Source organism: Centroberyx affinis, unplaced genomic scaffold (assembly GCF_046629955.1).
Source record: "Centroberyx affinis isolate AG114_WGS23_722 - 3 ecotype Tasmania unplaced genomic scaffold, CSIRO-AGI_Caff_v1 ptg001338l_1, whole genome shotgun sequence".
Lineage (NCBI taxonomy): Eukaryota > Metazoa > Chordata > Actinopteri > Beryciformes > Berycidae > Centroberyx > Centroberyx affinis.
The window spans coordinates 60,787-81,373 of record NW_027279835.1 but is presented as its reverse complement, the minus strand read 5'-3'; the positions used below and the strand labels follow the sequence as shown (position 1 = coordinate 81,373).

At 38.7% G+C, this 20,587-nt stretch overlaps 1 protein-coding gene and 1 pseudogene across 1 annotated transcript; both read right to left on the bottom strand.

Moving 5' to 3' along the window:
* Positions 1-7,338: 7,338 nt before the first annotated feature.
* On the bottom strand, positions 7,339-9,741 carry LOC139649402 (CD59B glycoprotein-like). Its single transcript, XM_071525795.1, has 3 exons — positions 9,678-9,741; positions 8,843-8,968; positions 7,339-7,459 (listed from the first exon to the last, which is right to left on the bottom strand). Exons 1-3 carry the CDS (start codon positions 9,724-9,726, stop codon positions 7,353-7,355), a joined length of 282 nt encoding a protein of 93 aa, XP_071381896.1. The 5' UTR covers positions 9,727-9,741; the 3' UTR covers positions 7,339-7,352.
* Positions 9,742-14,207: 4,466 nt separating this feature from the next.
* On the bottom strand, positions 14,208-17,075 carry LOC139649404 (excitatory amino acid transporter 3-like; annotated as a pseudogene).
* Between the last annotated feature and the right edge of the window lie 3,512 nt (positions 17,076-20,587).

Genomic DNA, 20,587 nt, shown 5'->3' with positions numbered 1-20,587 from the left:
TATGAAGCAAAAGGTGAACCGGAGAATAAACCTGCTACTTCTGACTGTTATCCCGTTTTTCTGGTCTTCCTTGGGAGTGGGGAAAAGTGGGGAGTCACACTCATTTCAGTTGTGTCCAGTTCCCCTAGGCTGGGCAAAACACTCCAACAAAAAAAAAGTTTACACACTGCAACAAAATAAAAAGTTGGTCAATGTATAGAGACTGATCTAAATCGTCTTCTGCTGCCCTACAAACTTACCTATAGGTAATGTTATTACCTTGTGGCATTTAAATAACGTTAGTGGAATTATGTAATTTAATCAATAAGCGTGTCACAGTGCTTCAATGCATTGCACTGAATTGAATTGAATAGCCTGTACGCACCGTTGGCCTGTACAGGATCTGTGCTTGTTACAATCCTCCTCACTTAGCTCTATCTCAACCTTGTTTAGTGGGTTTCTTGTTAGCGACTATTCACTGCAACAACAGCAGAAACATAGGGGCTTTTACTCTAAAACCTCCTCTTAGCCTCATTCTATTTCTTGTACAGGATTTCTATCCATTCCACCCAGAAGCTTGTTTGACGCTCTCGCTCTGCATCGTGAGAGCTTCTGGGGTTTCTCAGATTAAACAAAGTGTGGCAGCCGTTGTTTTTTTTTTTCCTCTTGGCAACTACAGATGAAGAGAGTCTCAGGGATCAGTCCTGTCCACTTTAACAGAGTATCTGGAGGTTTCAGAGAGCCAAATGTAACACTTTGTTAACCCTCATCCTACCAACATATTTAACATACAAGGACTACTGACTGGGGTCCCTGGGGACCCCGAGAATAGACTACTGTAAGAAACAACCATCATAGCAAAATGTTAACTTATTTCTTCTCAAAACATTATTAGTTATGTAATTAATGTCATCTGAAAAAAAAAAACAGATTATTATTTTAGGAAAGTTACAGTTAATTAAATGATGTATTGTATTTGTGACTTTGAACATCATCTGACCTTAGGAAGAGCAGTATTTAGGGTCGTGGACAGGGCACATGAGGAAATCTGTGTCTGCTGCATCTGTGTCTGTCTCCTTCAAAATGACTGACAGAGTGCCCCCCCCCTCCCCCAATAGTGTATGATACTTTAAATTAGGACCCATGGCAAACATGAACTCAATAAATAGTTCCATCTATTAAAACTGCATAGGCGGAATTGGGTGCTTTTGACTGGGGTTAGGGTTAGCCCCAATACATTGGTATTTTTAAAAAGCACTTATTAAAACAGAAACAGAAAACAATGATATGAATTCATTAGGAACAAATTGTTTGACAAAGTCATGAAAAATTGGAATCATAGGATAAAGCACCTGTGAGATATGACAAAAAGTATACCTCTGGGGTCTGCGGGTACCCCAGTCGGTAGGATGAGGGTTAATGCTACCTGAAATTGAATTTAAATACAATTGTGTTTGGTAAAGCAGATAGGATGCAGATTGTACTACTAACCCTGTTGTGTACTAATCTAAGAGAGGACATGCAGCATGCATCTGAGCAGAAACTGCACACAATTTAGCCTCCAACAAGGGAAGTAAAAGGTCCCTCATTTCTAGTGTTGCCAGCTGGAGAAATTGTGTTTTTTCTCTCTGTCCTGGTTCTGGGAAGCATCAGGCATCTGGGTCACAGCATCAAGCACTGTTAGGATCCAGATACTTCTGCAACCTACAACTTCAACAGAAAAGCATGCACTCTAGCTGTAGAATAACACAGAAAAAAGCTTTTATTCCAATTGCCCAAGATAGATAATCCCCCACAGTATTCATGAAGCCTTAATTTGGTTTTGGCAAAGTTTCTGTTTTATCCTTTTTTTTTTTACTACTGTGCCAGAGTTGAGTGTTGTCATATCAGTGCAGTATTACATTACACTCTGTTTACCGTCAGTCACCTGGCACTGAAGAAATGGAAGTCTCTGCCAGGAAATAATCCCTCAAAAACGTGTCGCCGTACAAACTTCACGGTCTCATCCATGTCTTTTTTTTTTTATCTTTGTTATCCTGGACCACAGTTCATCACAAGCTAGGTTTGACACTGTAAAGTTTATATTTTTAAAAATGCAAAAAACAAGTAAATGTTAAATCGAATTACATACGGCATGCACTGCAAAAAGGATTGGGGGAATGTAAACTAGACGAAGACAGTAGTAAATGGGCTAACTCTAATTGTCACTGGTCTTCTTTAAGTGGTCAGATACTGTTTGCTGGAACTCGGAATGGAGTGGAATGGAAAAAAAAGGATAGAAAAATGTGGAAAAATGATGACAGCCCCCCTCACTCTACTGGGAGTTCTTCTGTCTTGCCCTGTGCTGTCTTTTCCTCTGCGGTGTTTCTTTTTTGCACGATACAACACTCCTACAGCATGTTCTCCACCCAGCCATACACTTCATACACCACCTGCTTCCACTCATTTGGTTTAAAATAAATGTTTAATGCTGAAATCTTTTAACTAAAACAAAGAGACGGAAACATACTCCTATTTTACTCCTTACTCCTGTTTTAATAGCCCTACACTGGTTGCCTGTCTGTTTCAGGATTGATTTTAAGATTTTACTGATTACTTTTAAAGCTCTACATAGCCTGGCTCCTGATCACATTTTAGAGTTACTATCCCCGTACAGGCAGGAACCTGCTGGCTGTCCCTGACTCGAGTTTGAGGACAAAGGGTGACCGTGCATTTGCTGTCAGGGCCCCTCAGCTATGGCATGACCTGCCTGAGGAGCTCAGGCTTGCGAAATCAGTATCTTCTTTTAAATCGCTTCTTAAAACATTTCTTAGCCCTATTGAAATTGAAGGAATTATTATTATTATTATTACGATTTTTATTTTTATTGTTTGCTCGCATTTTTGAGGGGCTAAAGGTGCTCGAAAACTCACCAAACTGTGCACACACGTCAGAAGTGGTGAAAAAATATATTTATAGATATATTTTATGGGTCTTGGACATGGGCGTGGCAAAATGGCTCAATAGCGCCCCCTACAAAATTTCAAAACAAAAGCCCCCACCTTTCTGTTTCACCTAGACGTACGAAATTTGGTAGGCACATGTATCATGTCCAGACTTTTAAAAAAAGTCTCTTGGCGCCATGCCCTAAACCCAACAGGAAGTCGGCCATTTTGAATTTATTGTGTCATTTTTTGGCATATTTTGCCATTTGCAGGGGTCGTACTTTAACAAACTAGTTCATTTTAGTTTTCTTAAAGCTACACTAAGCGATTTTTTCTGACCACCAGAGGGTGACAGCAACCGCAACACATTTTGTAAACACACACAGCAAAGCTATTGGGCGACAGAAGCCCTTAAGGCAGTGTTTCTCAAAGTGTGTGGTATGACAGGGAGGGGTGAGTGTGACCGGGGGGGGGAAATGTAGTGCGGAATTAATGTTTTGATGTCGGAATCTTTTTCACGGTGGAACAATAAACAAACCGTGCTTTCACGTTAGCAATGGTGTTCATTCAGACAGAGAGTCTGTAGGTTTACAGAATGGAGAGATATTTGACAGGGATGAAAAAAAAAAAAAAACAAGACAAAGTGCGATGGTAATCAACCAAAAACCAAGACAAGAAAATAAAAAAGATATAAAGATATGCAGTGCAAAACAGGCTCATTGCAGCCACTAATGCAGTGATAAGACTTGAGCTCTCACAAACTGACTTGCTCATCTTTCTTGCCAAATATCTGCATTTGTTCTTTTTTTTTTTTTTTTTTGCACAGATTGAACTTTATTGTTATCGTTCTAGCAAAGCGATTGCAAATTTTATTCGATTTTTCTCTATTTTTGAAAAAGCACACAGACTGATGGAGCAATCTAGTGACAAAAAGTGGAAGTTGCTTTTTTTTTATTTGCACATAAATTACTGAAAGAAAGGTGAAAGGAATGTTCATGATCTTGATGTTATTGTAATTATTCTTCCTCCAAAGGGGGGCATGACAGAAAAAGTTTGAGAGCCACTGCCTTAAGGACAAACCGTGCATAAAGGCTAATAGCTAAAATAAACATACCTATGGAGAAATATCACTCGTTACCAGTTTCACTTTGCCAGATTTTTCTCCCGCTGAAGGTCACATGTCCGACAATGACAAATGAAGAGGCAGGTAGCAAGTTTACTAGTTGAAAACGTTTACTCACTCACTTCATCGATTCGCTATTACTCTAGCCGACTTTGACAACAAGCTTTAGGAAAGAGGTGAAAACAACAAGACAGCCGGTCCACGTGTGTGGCTGTTTGTTTATATCATCACGTCTCCACGTGGCACACGTTTCAGGATTGGTTACAGGGTCTGTAATCGCTTATTATTGTTTTATTCCCATATTGTTTTATTTTTCATTGCACTCATTTAAATTCATGTATACTGATTTTACTTTTGCTTTTTATGTGAAGCACTTTGTAACTCTGTTTTTGATAAGTGCTATACAAATAAACGTTATTATTATATCATTGTGTGGTCTCCATTTTTGTCCTTCCTCCATTTTTTTTCCAGCACTAATTGCCCTCAATCGAGTATAAGCTAATGGCATTGCAACATTAGCAGAATATTATATTTCCGATTATCAAGGCTATGTTTCAAACGGTCTCTCCATTCAGTTTGAGTTGGCTCAGACAAACCGGCAACTCCAAGTAGCACAGATGCGCTTTGTCAAAGATGCAATGAATGATGGTCATTGTGGTTCACTAATCGGCACTTGGCAGCATTACAGCTTGTTTGAAAACTACATCTGCACTACCAGCTTCATGCATCACAGCGCCCGAAATGAATCCAAAACACATTAACTCATGATGACTCAAGCCCTAGTTGTTCCCTTACTCATAGACTTGGATCAATATTGTTCTCTGTATAGCTACATTACTACGGAAGAGGATTAGGGCCACATGTGAAAAATGTATTTGAGTTCTGAGTTTGCATTACTAAGAGGGTAATGTACGGAAGAGGATTAGGGCCACATGTGAAACTCAGAATTCTGACTGAAGAACTGGATTCTGAAGAACTGAATTTGAATTGCAAGAACTGAATTTGAATTGTGAGAATTGAATACAGTTTCAGAGCAAATGAATTCAATTTCATAATATTACATTCAGTTTCAAGTTTATTGGAATTCAGTTTCAAACTAATAAATTCAATTTCAAATTATGCTATTCAGATTCATTTTTTAATGCAATTATTCAAGTTGAGCAATTCAAATTCAAGTATAAATAATTCAATTTCAGTTTCTAGTGACACATATTTCTGCCCATAGACTTGGCGGTTAACGTGGTTTACGTTAGCCATGAAGTTAAAGGGATTACTGAGATTTTTTTTAAAACTATCTGAGTCACTTAATCCAGAAACTCCTGAGTTTCCTAACAGTTGCACAAAACATTTAACTACAGAATACAGAGGGACTTTTGGTCCCATTGACTTTCATTAGCATCCCTAACAAATGATAAGTTCTGCTGGATCAGAGAGGTGTTATAGTTACTAATGTGTTATCTAGTAGTTAGATAACAGTAGCCCTCAGACAAAACATTACCTAATTCTATTCCTTCGGAGAGTATGGAGTTCCTGCCCTGTCCCACTCTATTTAACACTACCCAGTGCCCACACAGTGTCCCACTACAGTCAATTGGGTAATACTGCCTTGACCCTACGTGAACTGTAGCTGTTGTCCCTATGTCATGTGAGTCAGTATGAGCTGTGCTACGATGACTTCATTTCCACCTGGTGTTAAAAGTTGCAGATCAATATCTTGATCTACAACGGTCTGGTATTTATATGCATTCTCATTGTCTGCATTCTGTCCGCTGTGATCAGATCTCATTTTTGGCAAAGATGAACAGAAACTAAGACAGAGGCTGTTACTGTACAGCCTGGACTTCAAAAATGTGAAGTGTAAACGTGATCATGTCTAAATCTGCAATGTTATCACATAACTGCAAAGATACCGCTGAAATGGATGTTAATGAAAATTGTATCATATTTAAAATGTTTTGTGTTTCTAATGGCCATACTCTGACTGCCTGCCAGGAACTAGACTCTAAACCAAATAACCCTACTTGGCTTCATCACAATGTTAACTTTCTCTTGGATGTAATGCTCATCATTCCTACATTGACACTCAGTCTGGACCTAACCCCAGCTGGCAGTTGAAGTGGCTATTTACACCTAAAAATGACAAAAAAGGAAGTAATCTAAGTGAAGTTATGCTAATGGAGTATGTTATGGTTTATTACAGCAGTTTTTCCTTTGTTTTCCTTTCCTACATGACACGAGGTGAATGAGTAACAGAAAAACCAACTCTCTTTGGCATTAGATCAATATAAATAATGAGCAATGACAACAACTTGAACATGACTGAATAAGTCAGTGGAGGTTAGGGAGAGTAACATGTTGATCATGTCTTAAAGAAGATTTCAGGTTCTCAAATCCGTTTTGTTTGTTCTAGGGTTTGACCGTTAGATTTTTTTTAAGGCTGATAGCGATATTTTTCAGATTGAAGCTGCCAATAGCAGATACAGTATATTCTAGATCAGTGGTTCTCAACCTTTTTCATATCAAGGACCCCTAATTTAGTCCACATTAGGGCCACGGACCCCCATTTGATGCGATTTTGACCCTCGGACCCAAATCTGAGAATATTTTTGTCAGATATGATTTTGTCCAGAACTCCATGACTATCTGTATCGTAGGGAGAGAGATAACAGTGAAGGTATGATGAAAATAGTCAGTCTCCTACATTCTAGAATTGTTCTTGTAAATGAAATAATGAAGTTTAACGATTCATCAATTTGCTGGGGACCCCCTGGGATGCCCTCAAGGACCCCTGGTGGTCCCCGGACCCCACGTTGAGAACCAATGTTCTAGACTGTATTCTTGCCAGGGTGGAAAAGCCTCTGAAACAGCATGTAGACCATCATGGGACACTAAAACTCTTCACTGAACCCCAGGATAATAATTAAAAAAACAAGCATAATGCATATGTTATTTTTGTGGAATCCGATCAAAATGTTGCATTAGAATCAATTCAAGTTAAGGAGCTTCCCATAGACAACCAGAATTGATCAATTATATATCAGAGGTGGACGACACTGACTGGGCCATATCCCATTTTAATAAAAGACCCATATTGGCCTCATATGTCAGCAAACCGGTACACTGCTCTAACCCTAGTTTGTTTCTTCCTCTCTAATAGGAACTTGGTTAATTTTTCTTTATTCTTGCTTTCTTATTCTAAACTTATCTAAGTTTTGCTTGGACAAAATAACGGACAAACGAAAATCCATGCTTAAAGTTTTTTTATTGTGCTTTTGACTGGGCTCTAGCCACATCCATATTGTAGTACAAGTAGTAGAGGCAAAGTCTTATTTGTTGCAGCCGTCCCAGGTGCAGCAGCTGACCTTCAGACCCTGAGTAACTCCCAGCTTCAGGCACTCAATCATCTTGAAGCAGGACTTGTGGAAGGTGTTTTCTGCAGAGAGACAGATTACGGGGGTTCACAAAAGTGTTAACTGCATTTCATTCTTGCGTGAGTGTGTTTGTGTGTGTGTGTGTGTGTGTGTGTGCGCGCAATGACCTATAGAAGGGCAGCTTCTCAGCCCGAAAAAAACTCCTCCAGGCGCTTAAACAAAGACATCTCATATGGGGATAAAATAGGAATGGGCAACTTTGTTAGAGGGGACCCCAAAAAATGATTTTGGCACTGAGAACAGGGCAGAGTGTGTCTGCATTCTAGTCTGAAAAACACTTCTGAAATAGTACTAGTCTAGTAGTGCTGCCTATGAAATAATATGCCTGCAAAAGGGAGAATGAACTGAAGTTGGGACAAAATGGATATGTTTGGGAGACGAGTCACAAGATTTGGAAGATTCTCAACATCTTCTGTGTTAAAATGTCTGTCACATACTGTCGATCGCCATAATTTTATCATTCATGAGTAGCAAATGGTCGATTATTGGGCCAAATGAAGCATTATAACTGTGGAGGAGCTTCTGTACTTTTGGGTTGGCAAAGAAGGCCAGAAATATATCAATGCCACTTTTTGAATCCTTCAAATGAGGCTCCTAATTGTCCAAATCTTCAGTAATTGTTCAGCAAATCATCCTGAGCTGGGTAATAAGGAATGATTTGTGACTTTGGAAAACCCCCCAAAAAAAGAAATGTCCATGGGTTTTAAGGCTCGAACACGTGAATTGACGGACCCACTTCAACTTTCATCCCCTGGTTGATTATTTTTTTGCCTCTGATGCCAAGAATGGCCACAATAGACTCAAAAGAAGGACTAGAACTATTATCTAATACCAAACACATGCATACCTGTTCAGTAGGGAACCTGAAATCTTGAATTCTTGTTAGGATGGAAAAGCCTCTGAAACAGCATTTAAGCCATTGGACACTAAAATCCTCCATTGAAACCCATACTACTATTACTATTACTACTACTACTACTACTACTACTACTAATACAAATTCAAGATCTTTAAATATAAATATATTTTTGTGCCAAAAAAAATCCAAAAATGTGCAAGTATTCAGAGTATCCCCCCAGAATTGTATTCTTGGCAGGGTGGAAAAATATAAATATTCATGCGTACTTGTGTGGAATCCAATCAAAATGTTTCATTAGAATCAATTCGGGTTAAGGTCTTCCCATAGACAACCAGTGTAGTATTGATCGATTCTACAATTAATATGTAATCAGTCAAACTACATCATATCCATTATATCAGAGGTGGACCAGATTTGATCAGTATTGGCAAACTGATATATCGGTCTAACCCTACCATGCACTACCCTTTAAGGATGAGATGGTGTGTGTGTGTGTGTGTGTGTTGCACAGTTGGACAGGACTCACCATAAGGGGCAGGATAGCTGATCTTGGCACAGGCGTCCATCTCTGGAGGACAGGTCTCCGCAGTCTCTACACAATCTGCGCTATCGGGCGCCTCACGGACACAGTTCTGGCACTGCAGGGCCTCACCTAATGATGAGAGAGAAACAGAGTGTGTGTGAGAGAGGGAGAGAGATAAAGGAAGAAAGAAAAAGAGCGGCATGTAAAGCAGGTTGTGTATTGCAGACATGTTTGTCGCACTGATACCAAATATCAGGGAATAACCAACAGGAAGTTTCTAAAAGTTAAATTAATACATCACAGTATTTGGTAGATTGTCCCATTGGTCAAGTTATTAAGTGATGAGAACACAGACCTCAAAATCATCCATGTGTCCCTGGTAGATCATTGGTGTTGGATCGCAGGAGGCGCAATATTTGTTAAAGGTGAAATGTGTCAAAATAGCATTTTAAATGAAATATTGTGGTGCTGCAGAGATGTCCTGGCCTACACATCATATTCTACAGACTTAAGAAAACATCTTTGTTTGGTACAGATCCCCGCAAAAATCACACCATAATCATTTGAATACGTTTTTCAATGAAAATGAGAATAATGATGTAAAAATGATCATTCACCTCTAATATCGCAAATCATATCGCAATTGCAATATCAGTCAAAATAATCGCAATTAGATATTTTTTCAAAATCGTTCAGGCCTAAGTGATAGTAGGCGAAGCCAATGATCTACCAGGGACACATGGATGATTTTAGTGTCTATGTTCTCACAACTTAACGGGTAAGTTGACCACCAATCTCCCAAAATCTTGGTATATTCCTTTAATAATTTAATACTCACCATAGGTGACGGCCACCAGGAGCAGGAGAGCAAAAGCAAAGACCTTCATTTTCGTTTCCTTCTGACGTCTGCAGGGAAAATACATAAACACAAACACATCAGTCAGTTTTCCATACATTAATACAGTCCAATCATAGACTGAAAACTTCACATGGAAAAAACACAGCCTACATTAGGAAAGCAATAATGACAGCTACTGGAAAAAAAAACAGATTACACATAAGAATGGGAAACTGCTTGTCATATAATTCAAGAAGTTTGAAAGCAAAGGATTTTAGCGGTTTTGGAGATGGCATTTGGAAAGTAGCCTTCCCAAGCCTGTCAGTTGTCTTCTATTTGCTGTAAATTCAGCTGTTTCTGGTCAGGCTTTGAACGTTCAAAAAAGGAGAAGAAGGACTTAAGGCCCCGAAGAGCAGCCTTTATAGTCCATATCTAACTATAAATGTTACCTACCTTCTGACCCTGTGCAGGTTGCTGTGTGCCCGTCCTCTCCCTCCTCTCTCCTTTTATACCACTTCATCGGCCTGGCGGATTACTGATAATGGGCATGAGTGTGGGAGAAGGTCCAGATTGCAGAACTTTTTGTACCCATCGTGGATAAAGTAGGGGTGTACGTGGGAAAAAAATACGCTTCCCTGCAGCTCTTCAACATGTTGGAATTATTTCAAGTAGTTTGTGTCTACTGAATGGTGACCTTAGTGTAGGACGATTAAATTAAAGCAACAAACTGTAATTCTTCTTCTAAGTCTCAGCTGAAAACTTGATATTGCTCTCATTTGTGCTGTTATACTGTATTTTTTTTATGTAAATGTATATTGATAATACTGATGATAATATTGCTACATTGCCTTGTGTTTCTTTTCTGTGTCATGTATTTCTATTCTGCTGAGCAGGCCTTAATAGAGCCAGCCAGTCTTATTATAGACTTTATTATAGCTGATTGTTTATAGTAATGGTGGTGGTAGAAGTATTATTATTAGTAGTAGTAGTAGTAGTAATAGCAGTAGTAGTGGTAGTAGTAGTAAATAATCAATCTATTAACTGAATAAACTACTAATAATGATAATAATGATAATAGAGTTTTATAGTATTTTCCTGAGACTCAAAGATGAGTCACTGGGCCATTTGTACAAAACTGTAATGTAATTATGCTGATTATGCCTTATTAATATTAACATAATATGAACATAACCACCATATTCAAGGTTCCTACCATGGTCCTGATGCAAAATGCCATGACTTTTCCCATGACTTCTACATAACCACACTACATAATTAGGTTGGAATGCTTCCACGACCTCAAAATGTTCCTGTTTTGTTAATGTTTTTCTAAATGGGTGAACACCCTGGTTTCCACTACAGTTGGGCTGAAACCCACCAGCTAATGTAATGAAGTTGTAAAATACATTCTGCTATATTCCTGTAAAATGACCCAGGTGTAAAATTCCCTGACTTCCCTTGAGATTTGATCAAATTACTTGGTTTTCCCCTGTCTCAAAATTCCATGATTTTACAAGAATTCCATTACCAGTGGGAACCAGTGGGATTGTATTTGTGATAAGGTGGGATGGGAAAGTATTAAGACACCAGGTTGCAAGCCGCATTACTATGGCCTGTCTGCTATTTCAGCTAGAAGTCAAAACCACGGATGGCTGGAGGAAATGATGCAACCGCTAATAAGACGGAGGCTGTCAAGGGGCCCGAGCAAATGATCGAACCCTCACAGTGCGATCACTTCTCAGCAAGTATATAGTAGCAGTATAGCAGCAATACAGGGACGCGATACTGTGGGCAAGAACGCTGTCTCAGCAGCTCTCGCCAAGGCTGTGAATGGCAGCAGGTGCTGTCGGCGCGTGGCGTTGGCAGGTTCACCGCCAAAAAAAACTCATGGATTACTCATTAAATATGATCTGAACATCAAACTTCATTCATATCGCAACATTTCTCTCTCGAGATACAACTAAGGTGACAGGCATCGTCTGAAGGCCGAGCAAACTGTCAGTGTCACAGCATACTCGGTAATCAGTGGTAAGTGAAGGTGGCAGGCTGTACACTGACGCCTGAGGCTTGCCAGACTGCTGTCTCAGCAGGTTCTGCCAAGCCTGTGAGTGGCAGCAGCTGCTCTGACTAGGTGACAGCATTGGCATTGGGGCAGTTACTTTGAAACACTGATAATTACTTGTTACACTCTGCCTGGAAATCAAAGGATTATGGTTTTACAGCAAGGTGCTATTTTTGATTTTGTATTATTTTGATTTATTTTGATTTTACTTTTTAATTTGATATACTGCATTGATTCCACGAGGCCATTTTGCCACCACAATATTACCAGCTATATCAGTTTTGAGCTACTTTTAGATCACCATCAATATGGAGAGCTGAGTGATGTAATAGTTGCCATTTGCAGGGTTCCTACACATTTTCAATTAAAAAATTCCATACTTTTTCCAGACCTTGATTTGTTTTGAAGATTTTGTCTGGTGTTCAATATGATTTACGCAGATAGACATCTTGCCCCTAGGTCATATCACTGTATAGATAAAATATCAGAATATGTGAGATGATTGGCAGAGTTCCTACATGGTTTCCATTTTAAAATTCCATATTTTTCCCAGACCCTATGTTCTTGACTGGATTTGATTTTGGTCTGTATTTGATATAATGCATGCTGACAGCGGCTGGGTAATAAGAGCGTCCCTCTATCTGAACATTATTCTTCACATCAACAAAAACTGTGGACTCAAAGTGGCTCTACAACAACATAAAAGCTAGAATTATGTGTGTATCGGACCTGAACCACAACATTATCCATAATTTTCCAGACATTTTTTCAAATTCCCAAACTATTCAAGACCTGGAAATGATCAAATTCATTTTTAATACTTTTCCAGACTTTCCAGACCTGCGTAGGACCCCTGCATTTCCTATAATTTGCACTTTCAGGCAAATAATTAGGCTTAGTTACAGCATAAAATGTGTGTGTATTTAAGTAAACTCAATCTTAATACAGGGATTGATGTTACTCTTGGTGCAAAATGTTTTAAAGGGCAAAAGTACCAATTTCCCCCCTAACAAACGGGTCTAATGTCTCTACCACCTCAGACGGGTCAGAAGACTCCTGGCAAGAGGAAGTGCTAGCAAACAGTTAATTCCAAAAATGAAATGTCTTCACAAAGATAAAAATAGTTTCTGATAATCCAAACGCACAGCCTGGAAGAGATGCGAAGAGAGAGCACAGGACTGGACTGGCATATGCCGATGGGGACGTGAACACGGTAGGTCGGGTTCAGGAATAGCAAGTGTAAGTCATACTAATGACCACAAGGTGGCAGGCTATACATTTACTTGGGATACTTTTCAACCCTACAAATTCCATTTCTTCAGACTAGTGTTTGGATATATTGTATTAAAAGTATCAGTCTGCCAACTTAAAGTAGCTGATGAAAACTTTTCACTTCTTGCTCTCTTTATTTCATTTATAGAACACCATGCCATGAGTACTCTGACTCTGCTTAAATTAATTACAGCTGCTGGGGAAGATTCTCTGAGCCGTTATCTCGTTCTTCAAGTGGACCCCCTCCATTTTATTTCATAGGCATGCATTTTATTTCATAGCAGTCCGATTAACATGAACTACATGTTTACCTCTAGCTCTTGGCTGGAGGTAACCAGAAAATTGCATTTACCCTAAGATAATACCTGTCATTCAAAATGTGCAGATGAATTATCCAGTGCAATGTTCATCTCACTGTAAACTTTCTTTCACCTGATTAGATAGATGCAACGTATCACAGCAATATCGGCAACTTTTTTTTTGTGCCGATATTCAATATCTCTACATTGACCATTTTCATGCCCAAAAATTCCCCCCAAAAATTACTATTCAATGCTTTCCCCAACATTTTCTTCTTGCCAGGTCGAAAAGCCTCTGAGACAGCATTTAGACCAATAATACTGATCATAATAATCATACTAATAATGATCTATTCATGCGTACGTGTGTGGAATCGGATCAAAATGTCAAATCAAATAAACAAAATACTGTAGTATAGATCAATTCTTTCAATAAATATGTAGCCTAATCAATCAAACTGCATATATCCATCATTTCAGAAGTGGACAACACTGACGATTACACAATTTTTAATAAAAGGCCAACATAGGCCCAATATGTTGGCAAACTGATATATCATTCTAACCCTAAATAAACATTTCCTGCCATCTACAGGTTTGTACGATTTAAAAAACTAATTTTAGAGTTACCAGCCTGGGGAGATTTTCTTCAAAAATGACCTCATTCACCACTTTCCTGATTCTTCATAACTTTTGACAACTGAAATATATTTGTACATCTTAGGAAATGATGAAGGATTGGAAGTTGATCATGTGCTTTGGCATTATGGGATATCCCTGTACAAGTCAACGTCACTACTACTATGCTTTTATCCAACACTGACATATGATATGTCAGTTTCACCTAAAGGAATAGTTCACCCAAAAATCTAATCAATTGTTATCTATTCACTCATGTCAGACGAAACACTGGTGAAGATTGTATCTCCATATGAGACACAGAGTCATTTTGAGAGTGAGTAGCAAGAGTGAACATTCATTTTGGGGTGAACTGTTCCATAAGTAAATAAGTACTTTATATTTTGAGATATTTTGATTCTTTCTACTTATTAACTGTCACTGCCTGAACATATCAGCTGATACGAATGTCAACTGTAGGGGTATTTCACAAAGCAGCATTAGCAAGTTAGCCAGATAACTTTAAAAACGTTATGTGTAATATCATCTGAAATTGTATTATCAGCAACCATCAACATGCATGACTGAATCATATTGTTAAACCTAATATTCAGGTTTTGTTTTACAGATTCAAATCGGTATCACCAGGATAAAGCGTAATTCTTTTTTCAGTTATCTGGCTAACTTTCTAATCCTGCTTTGTGAAATGCCCCTTTGGAGTACAAGTGTAACAACAAAGTATATCTTACCCAATGGTTAAGTAACTGGCCTATGCTGAGGCTGATCTCGTTTAGTTGTGTGATGAACAGTGCTGCCACGCCTTCATAAAGGGCCGTTCCATCCATGTTGATCATGACGCCCATTGGCAACATGAAGCGGGTGATTCTCCGGTCTATCTTGTTGACCATCTCACAACACTGGAAGGTCAACGGCAGCATTGCAGAGCTTCAAGAGAGATTGTTTGGTTTGTTAGCTCACACAATAAAAGTAAATTCTAGTTATATTGCATGGAGCTGAGGTGGCATTAACAAGGGTATTTACCTGGATGAGACGAAAATAGCAGTCTCCAAGGCAGGAGCCATTCCCCATATGTAGTGATATGGGTTAGTTTTTAGAAAAAAAATAATAGATTCCTGGGAGGACCATTGTGGCATGAATGAATAGCCTAAAATTTAAGGAAAAATTTCTAGATTAGGTTATTTTTAGAAATTGCAATCATACTGCATAGTGTGAAAAAATAAATAACTTTAGGACTTTATAAGACTAAGATCAAGAACACTGAGTAAGGAAATGAAGAATTTACCCAATCAGAACCGTCAGCATAAACAGCCCAAGTTTTTCAATAATATGCCAGTCACCAATCTCTATGACCTTTCCAGCGATCAGGAATAATATTCCCAATGGCATGTAGCTGGAAAATAAACATTAGAAGGATATTTTTGATTGTACCAAAAGATTATTAGAGCAAGGTTATTCCAAAACAAAGCGCATGTTAAATTGTCCATGGTCCATGGTTTCATCTTACGCCAGAACAAGGTCAACCAATCTCTTAGTAGCTTTGTTGAGAGAGATGAACACGTCCAGAAGGGCTTTCCCTTCCTCTCCTAGCTCTCCAAGGATCACACCAAATATGATACAGAAGTTGATCAGGCCCACGATATTCATTCCTGCGACAGTCTCTCCCACAACTCGGATATCGTAGGTGACGTTCTGAAAAAACAAATCATGTGAATTGTGCATTTGCACAATTCGGTGCACAATTTGGTGACCAGAAATGTATCCTGAAACTGTAAACTTACCTACTAATAATCGTGCTGTAAAAAATAGACAATTTCTTATGTGATTTATGTTTGAATAGAGAAAGGGGCATTTTCTTTTATGTGATTTATGTGTGAAAAGAGATCATACACATGGTAATATCCCTCTGCAAGTAACTTAAAAGGTGGAATAATAAGATTTGCCTATATATCACCTCTTCACTATATTTTTCTGTTGGATCTCTGCTCTAATTGGCTAGTTTACTCCTCTCTATTGTGAAAATGACTTGACTGTTTGTGTCAATTACAGGCCACCGTAATGCCAGAGTACTTGTGTAGGAGGAGAGAAGTTATATGATGTTGTTGCATTGAAATGGCCCTTTGAATAATGGTTAATCATAGCTGAAGAGAAAACTGCTTTTTTCCCCATTAATCTTCCTTGCCACATGCACAGGTACATTAATATAAATTCATAAAATTCACTAAATCCTAGGATATGGCAAAGTTCTTGCATCTAAAACCATTTCCCAAACTAATATATTACAGACTGTGTTTTTGGGGGACAAAGTGGCGCCATAACTGATAACAGACAAGAAAATTAGCACTTTTTGGAATACAGGCTAATTCCCATAAATTCCATTGTTTCCGTTATTGAATATGCTAAGGTGTAATTGCTAATTGGTTACTTTTGATAGAAACATTGTTTTTCAATTAGACCCTCTATCATTTAACGTGTTTTACTGACATTTGAATGAAATAAGGAATATGTAACTTAGTTAGCTAACGTTAAGTGGACACTAGCTAGGTTAACGTTAGCTAACATACATTTGCTGTGAATTTAAGACTTCCCTCCTGAAGTTTTTGAGTAAGTTAGCACTTATCGACAATTACAGCCACAACAACGGCAATAAGGAATTTGTTTTGTAACAGTTGTTTTTTTCAGAGATGTCCTAACTAGGGCTGCAACTAGCGATTATTTTCATTGTTGATTAATCTGTCGATTATTTTCTCGATTGATCGATTAGTTGTTCGGTCTATAAAATGTCAGAAAATGGTGAAAAATGTGGATCAGTGTTTCCCAAAGCTCAAGATGACGTCCTCAAATGTCTTATTTTGTCCACAACCCAAAGATATTCAGTTTACTGTCATAGAGGAGTAAAGAAACCAGAAAATATTCACATTTAAGAAGCTGGAATCAGAGAATTTTGCCTTATTTTTCTTAAAAAATTACTCAAACCGATGAATCGATTATCAAAATAGTTGGCGATTAATTTAATAGTTGACAACTAATCGATTAATCGATTAATCGATTAATCATTGCAGCTCTAGTCCTAACGATGACCGTGGATGAAGCGACCGGAATCTTGAAGGTTTGGCGAACGGCGTCCATGTTGTCACTTGGCAAATTGACTGTTCGCCAACCTAGTAATTACGATTAAGCATTAATAATTATGAACTGGAAATCTAGGTTGAGGTTTGCATGAGCATTTGAAAAACTTGAAGAAACTTTATATTGAAATACTAATGAGAAACATCACTTTACTATTTGAAAAACTACTGGCTTGCTGGTTGCTAAGAGACTGTGCGTGCGACCTTTCTTGCTTCACCGCTGCCGCCGCATTCAGGTCCCATGGGAAACATGGTACATACAAGTCTTGGGATATATTCACGTCGAATAAACAAAATGAATGGTTTTCATCATGTCATTTTGTTATTGCATCTCATAATACCATGGCCACTGGTTGCTGGATTTTCAAGTGCATATGTGTTAAGTGTTAGAATATAAGTAACATGCCAAATGACATTAAACACGGCAAGAGAAAGATGAAGATAAAGATCAAGACTGCAAATCTTAATTCTGTAATCTTGATCCCAGATACCAGATTTTATTGGACTTGAATATGCGTAACCCACAGAAGTGCACAAAACACACCACGATCCACAAAGTTCCACATATTCCACTATCCACAAACATATACTTTTTCACTTGTGTTTTGGATGATTTGCGACAATGCATAACTATCCCTGAATAAATGTATTGTCATTAAATAATCGTAAATTTATCCAGAAAGCTGAACCAACCAAGAAGCTCTATCCATGGTGCTGAAATGTAACTGAATAGCAATTGTGTCCCTTTGATATACTGAACATGTAAGGTCTCTAACTAATCTCAGTGAAGGCTGTGTAGTATTGATCAATTCTACAATAAATGGACTGGATCTGATTTTTAATAAAAGGCCGTTGACCCCATATATTGGTCTAACCCTAGTTCAAACAGTCTTATTTTGACCCCTATCAATCCATAAAATAATAACACTATAGCTTTGAAAGGCAGTAGTCGCAGCAGTGCAGCGACTGCTCAGTACACCGTGGAATTGAAGCCAAAAGCACAGCTGATATTTCTGGCAAACAGATCAGTTTTTGAACTTTAATTTAAACTTGAAGCCAAAAGAGTTCAGTTAATGTTTTTCTGACCAAAGGTGAAATGATATTTGGTTCGTAAACAGAAGTTTGACCGTCATTTCCAGCTGGCTGATGCACTAAAATCCACTAGATGGCCACCTTGCTGCTCAGCAGAGGGAAAGAAGAGCCTGAATAATCATTGTGATTAGTGTGAGACTGTAAAAGAAAGTAAATCTGCTCAGCTCTTCATATCAACCAGCAGGTGGCAGTCTGTCCACACAAATTCAAATGAGCTATACCAGACAGACCCATACATGGTATTACTATAAAGGGAGGTATATGCCACACACCTTTCTCCAAATACACACACTTGAGTCCATTTCTTCTATTTATTCTATCATTATCATAGACTGACTTAACCTGACTTAAAGTAACAGTTGTGATGAACAAGGAATGCACTCGTGTTTACATTATGTAGAAGCCTTTGGGTCAGGATAGGAGGCATGCCGACCTCTAAAAATTGTATTTAAGAAATTTCAGTACTTTTCAAGGCCTTGAATTTTCCAAGGACCCGTGGATACCCAGTATTTAGTCCAAGAGAAGTATATGATATTAATGCTGAGTATGGATTAGATTTTAGATGATGGATTATTAGATTTCTTGATATTAAGAGATCATTTATTAAACTGGAACCAAGTACAATGATCAAGCAGGCCACGGTTTGCTATGTGGAACTGCATATTGGTGCTTACATATGGCTGAATAAGAGCTTACTCCGTGGTCAAATAGTCTTTCTCTTCTACAATAGTGTGTTGGTTGACCTAAATTAGGCCTTAGGAACAAGTAACTTGACAGGATGTACCTCCTCAGGGCAATTGGTCTCTGGGTTATTAGTCTTAAGGTCAATCATTCAGTCATGTTGTGTCATGGAGACACAACATCTGCCATGACGTAAAAGTTGTTTATTGTTAAACTTCTGTACCAGCTGATCAGATCGACTCCTGTCTGTTCCTGTGCTCCGGTATTACCGTACAACAATTCGTGACCTGGATTCATCACCCTGCATGCTGGCTTGGCGACCCAAACAGAGACCTGAAGTGTTCGCTAAAGGCTGTGTGCAATTAGGTTCTATAGGATTTAGGGATATACAAGAGAGATGCAAAAAATGGTTTAAGATTGTGTAGGTTTGGGAGAGAGAGAGTTATTGGTGTTTATTAGTGTACAAGATTGAGACAGTCTAGCAGAGGATGTGTAGGTTGGCTGTGGAGCTGTGTTGACATTCCAGAGATTCCAACGGACTCCTGCTGGAGTTGTGACAGACACAGACTCGCTGTAATGTATGCTTGATTTGACAATTACATCATGTTTAAGCGAAAGAATAATCAAAGCAAGAGGGTAGAGCTAATTAGTAGAGCCAAACGACATACTCCAAGAACTGGAGTGTGAGAAAAGTTTCAACATGGACGAAGTTTCTAGGCAGATGACAGAGACATGGGGTGAAGACATTTGGCCTAATCGGGGAACCGCGGGTCCCAACCAGATTCAAAAAGCAATGCAGAAATGTTCAGGGAAGTTCACGTCGAAAGCTAGCAGAATCTTACAGTTGGCTAGAGACAAAATTGTCTTGTAGTGATTGTAGAGGCAACAGTTGAAGTCAAAGCCGCATCCCAAAACAAGATGATTGCTACAAGACCTAAATCTGTGATTGAAAATGGGGCAAATGCCTCCCAATTGCCATTCTACAATGATGAGGAAGATTTTGATTTAGAATATAACCTAAATTACAGATTAAGAAGGCAAGATCAGGAGCAGGTAGAACAAGCAGCCGCCTCTCACATAGTGTCCTTAGGTCACAGTGTTAAGACAGAGCATGTGCAGCCGGGACCCAAAACATCTACAGCGCAGTACGAATTGGAATTTTTGACTACTGGGCTAAGTCTGCATTATCAGATTCTAGATGGAGTGTGACAAAGACGAAAGAAGAAAGATTTACAAACAGTGCTTTCTCTGTCACTTGTCAGAACCAAATTCAAGAAGTGGGAACATGATGCTGATCTTGATTATAGTGTTGGGGAAGACAAACGCCTTGAAGAGTTTGAGAAAGTTATAGCTGCCAGAAGCTTTACCAACCAGAAGCAAATTGGTCCAAAATTCGTGGCAACAGTGCTCAAAAAAACATGAAACGTGCTGAGTTTGTGTCTCGATTTCACGATGTATGGGTAACAGGGGCTGACATATCTGAAGTGGCTGCAGAGGGTTGGAATAAATTTAAAGTCCAACAATGCCTGGAAGGCCTGGATTCACACTTTGTCATGTTCTGTAAATTGCAACACAAAGATCTGCCAAAAAAGAAATGGGAATGAGTTTGTGTTGTGATGGTTCTGGCTTCAGGTAAACAAAAAAAAAAAAGGAAGCATAGACTGGACAAGCCAGGACAGTTTAGAAACTCGCCACGTTCAGGCAACTGCTGCAGGTGTGGGACACCGGGGCACTGGGCTA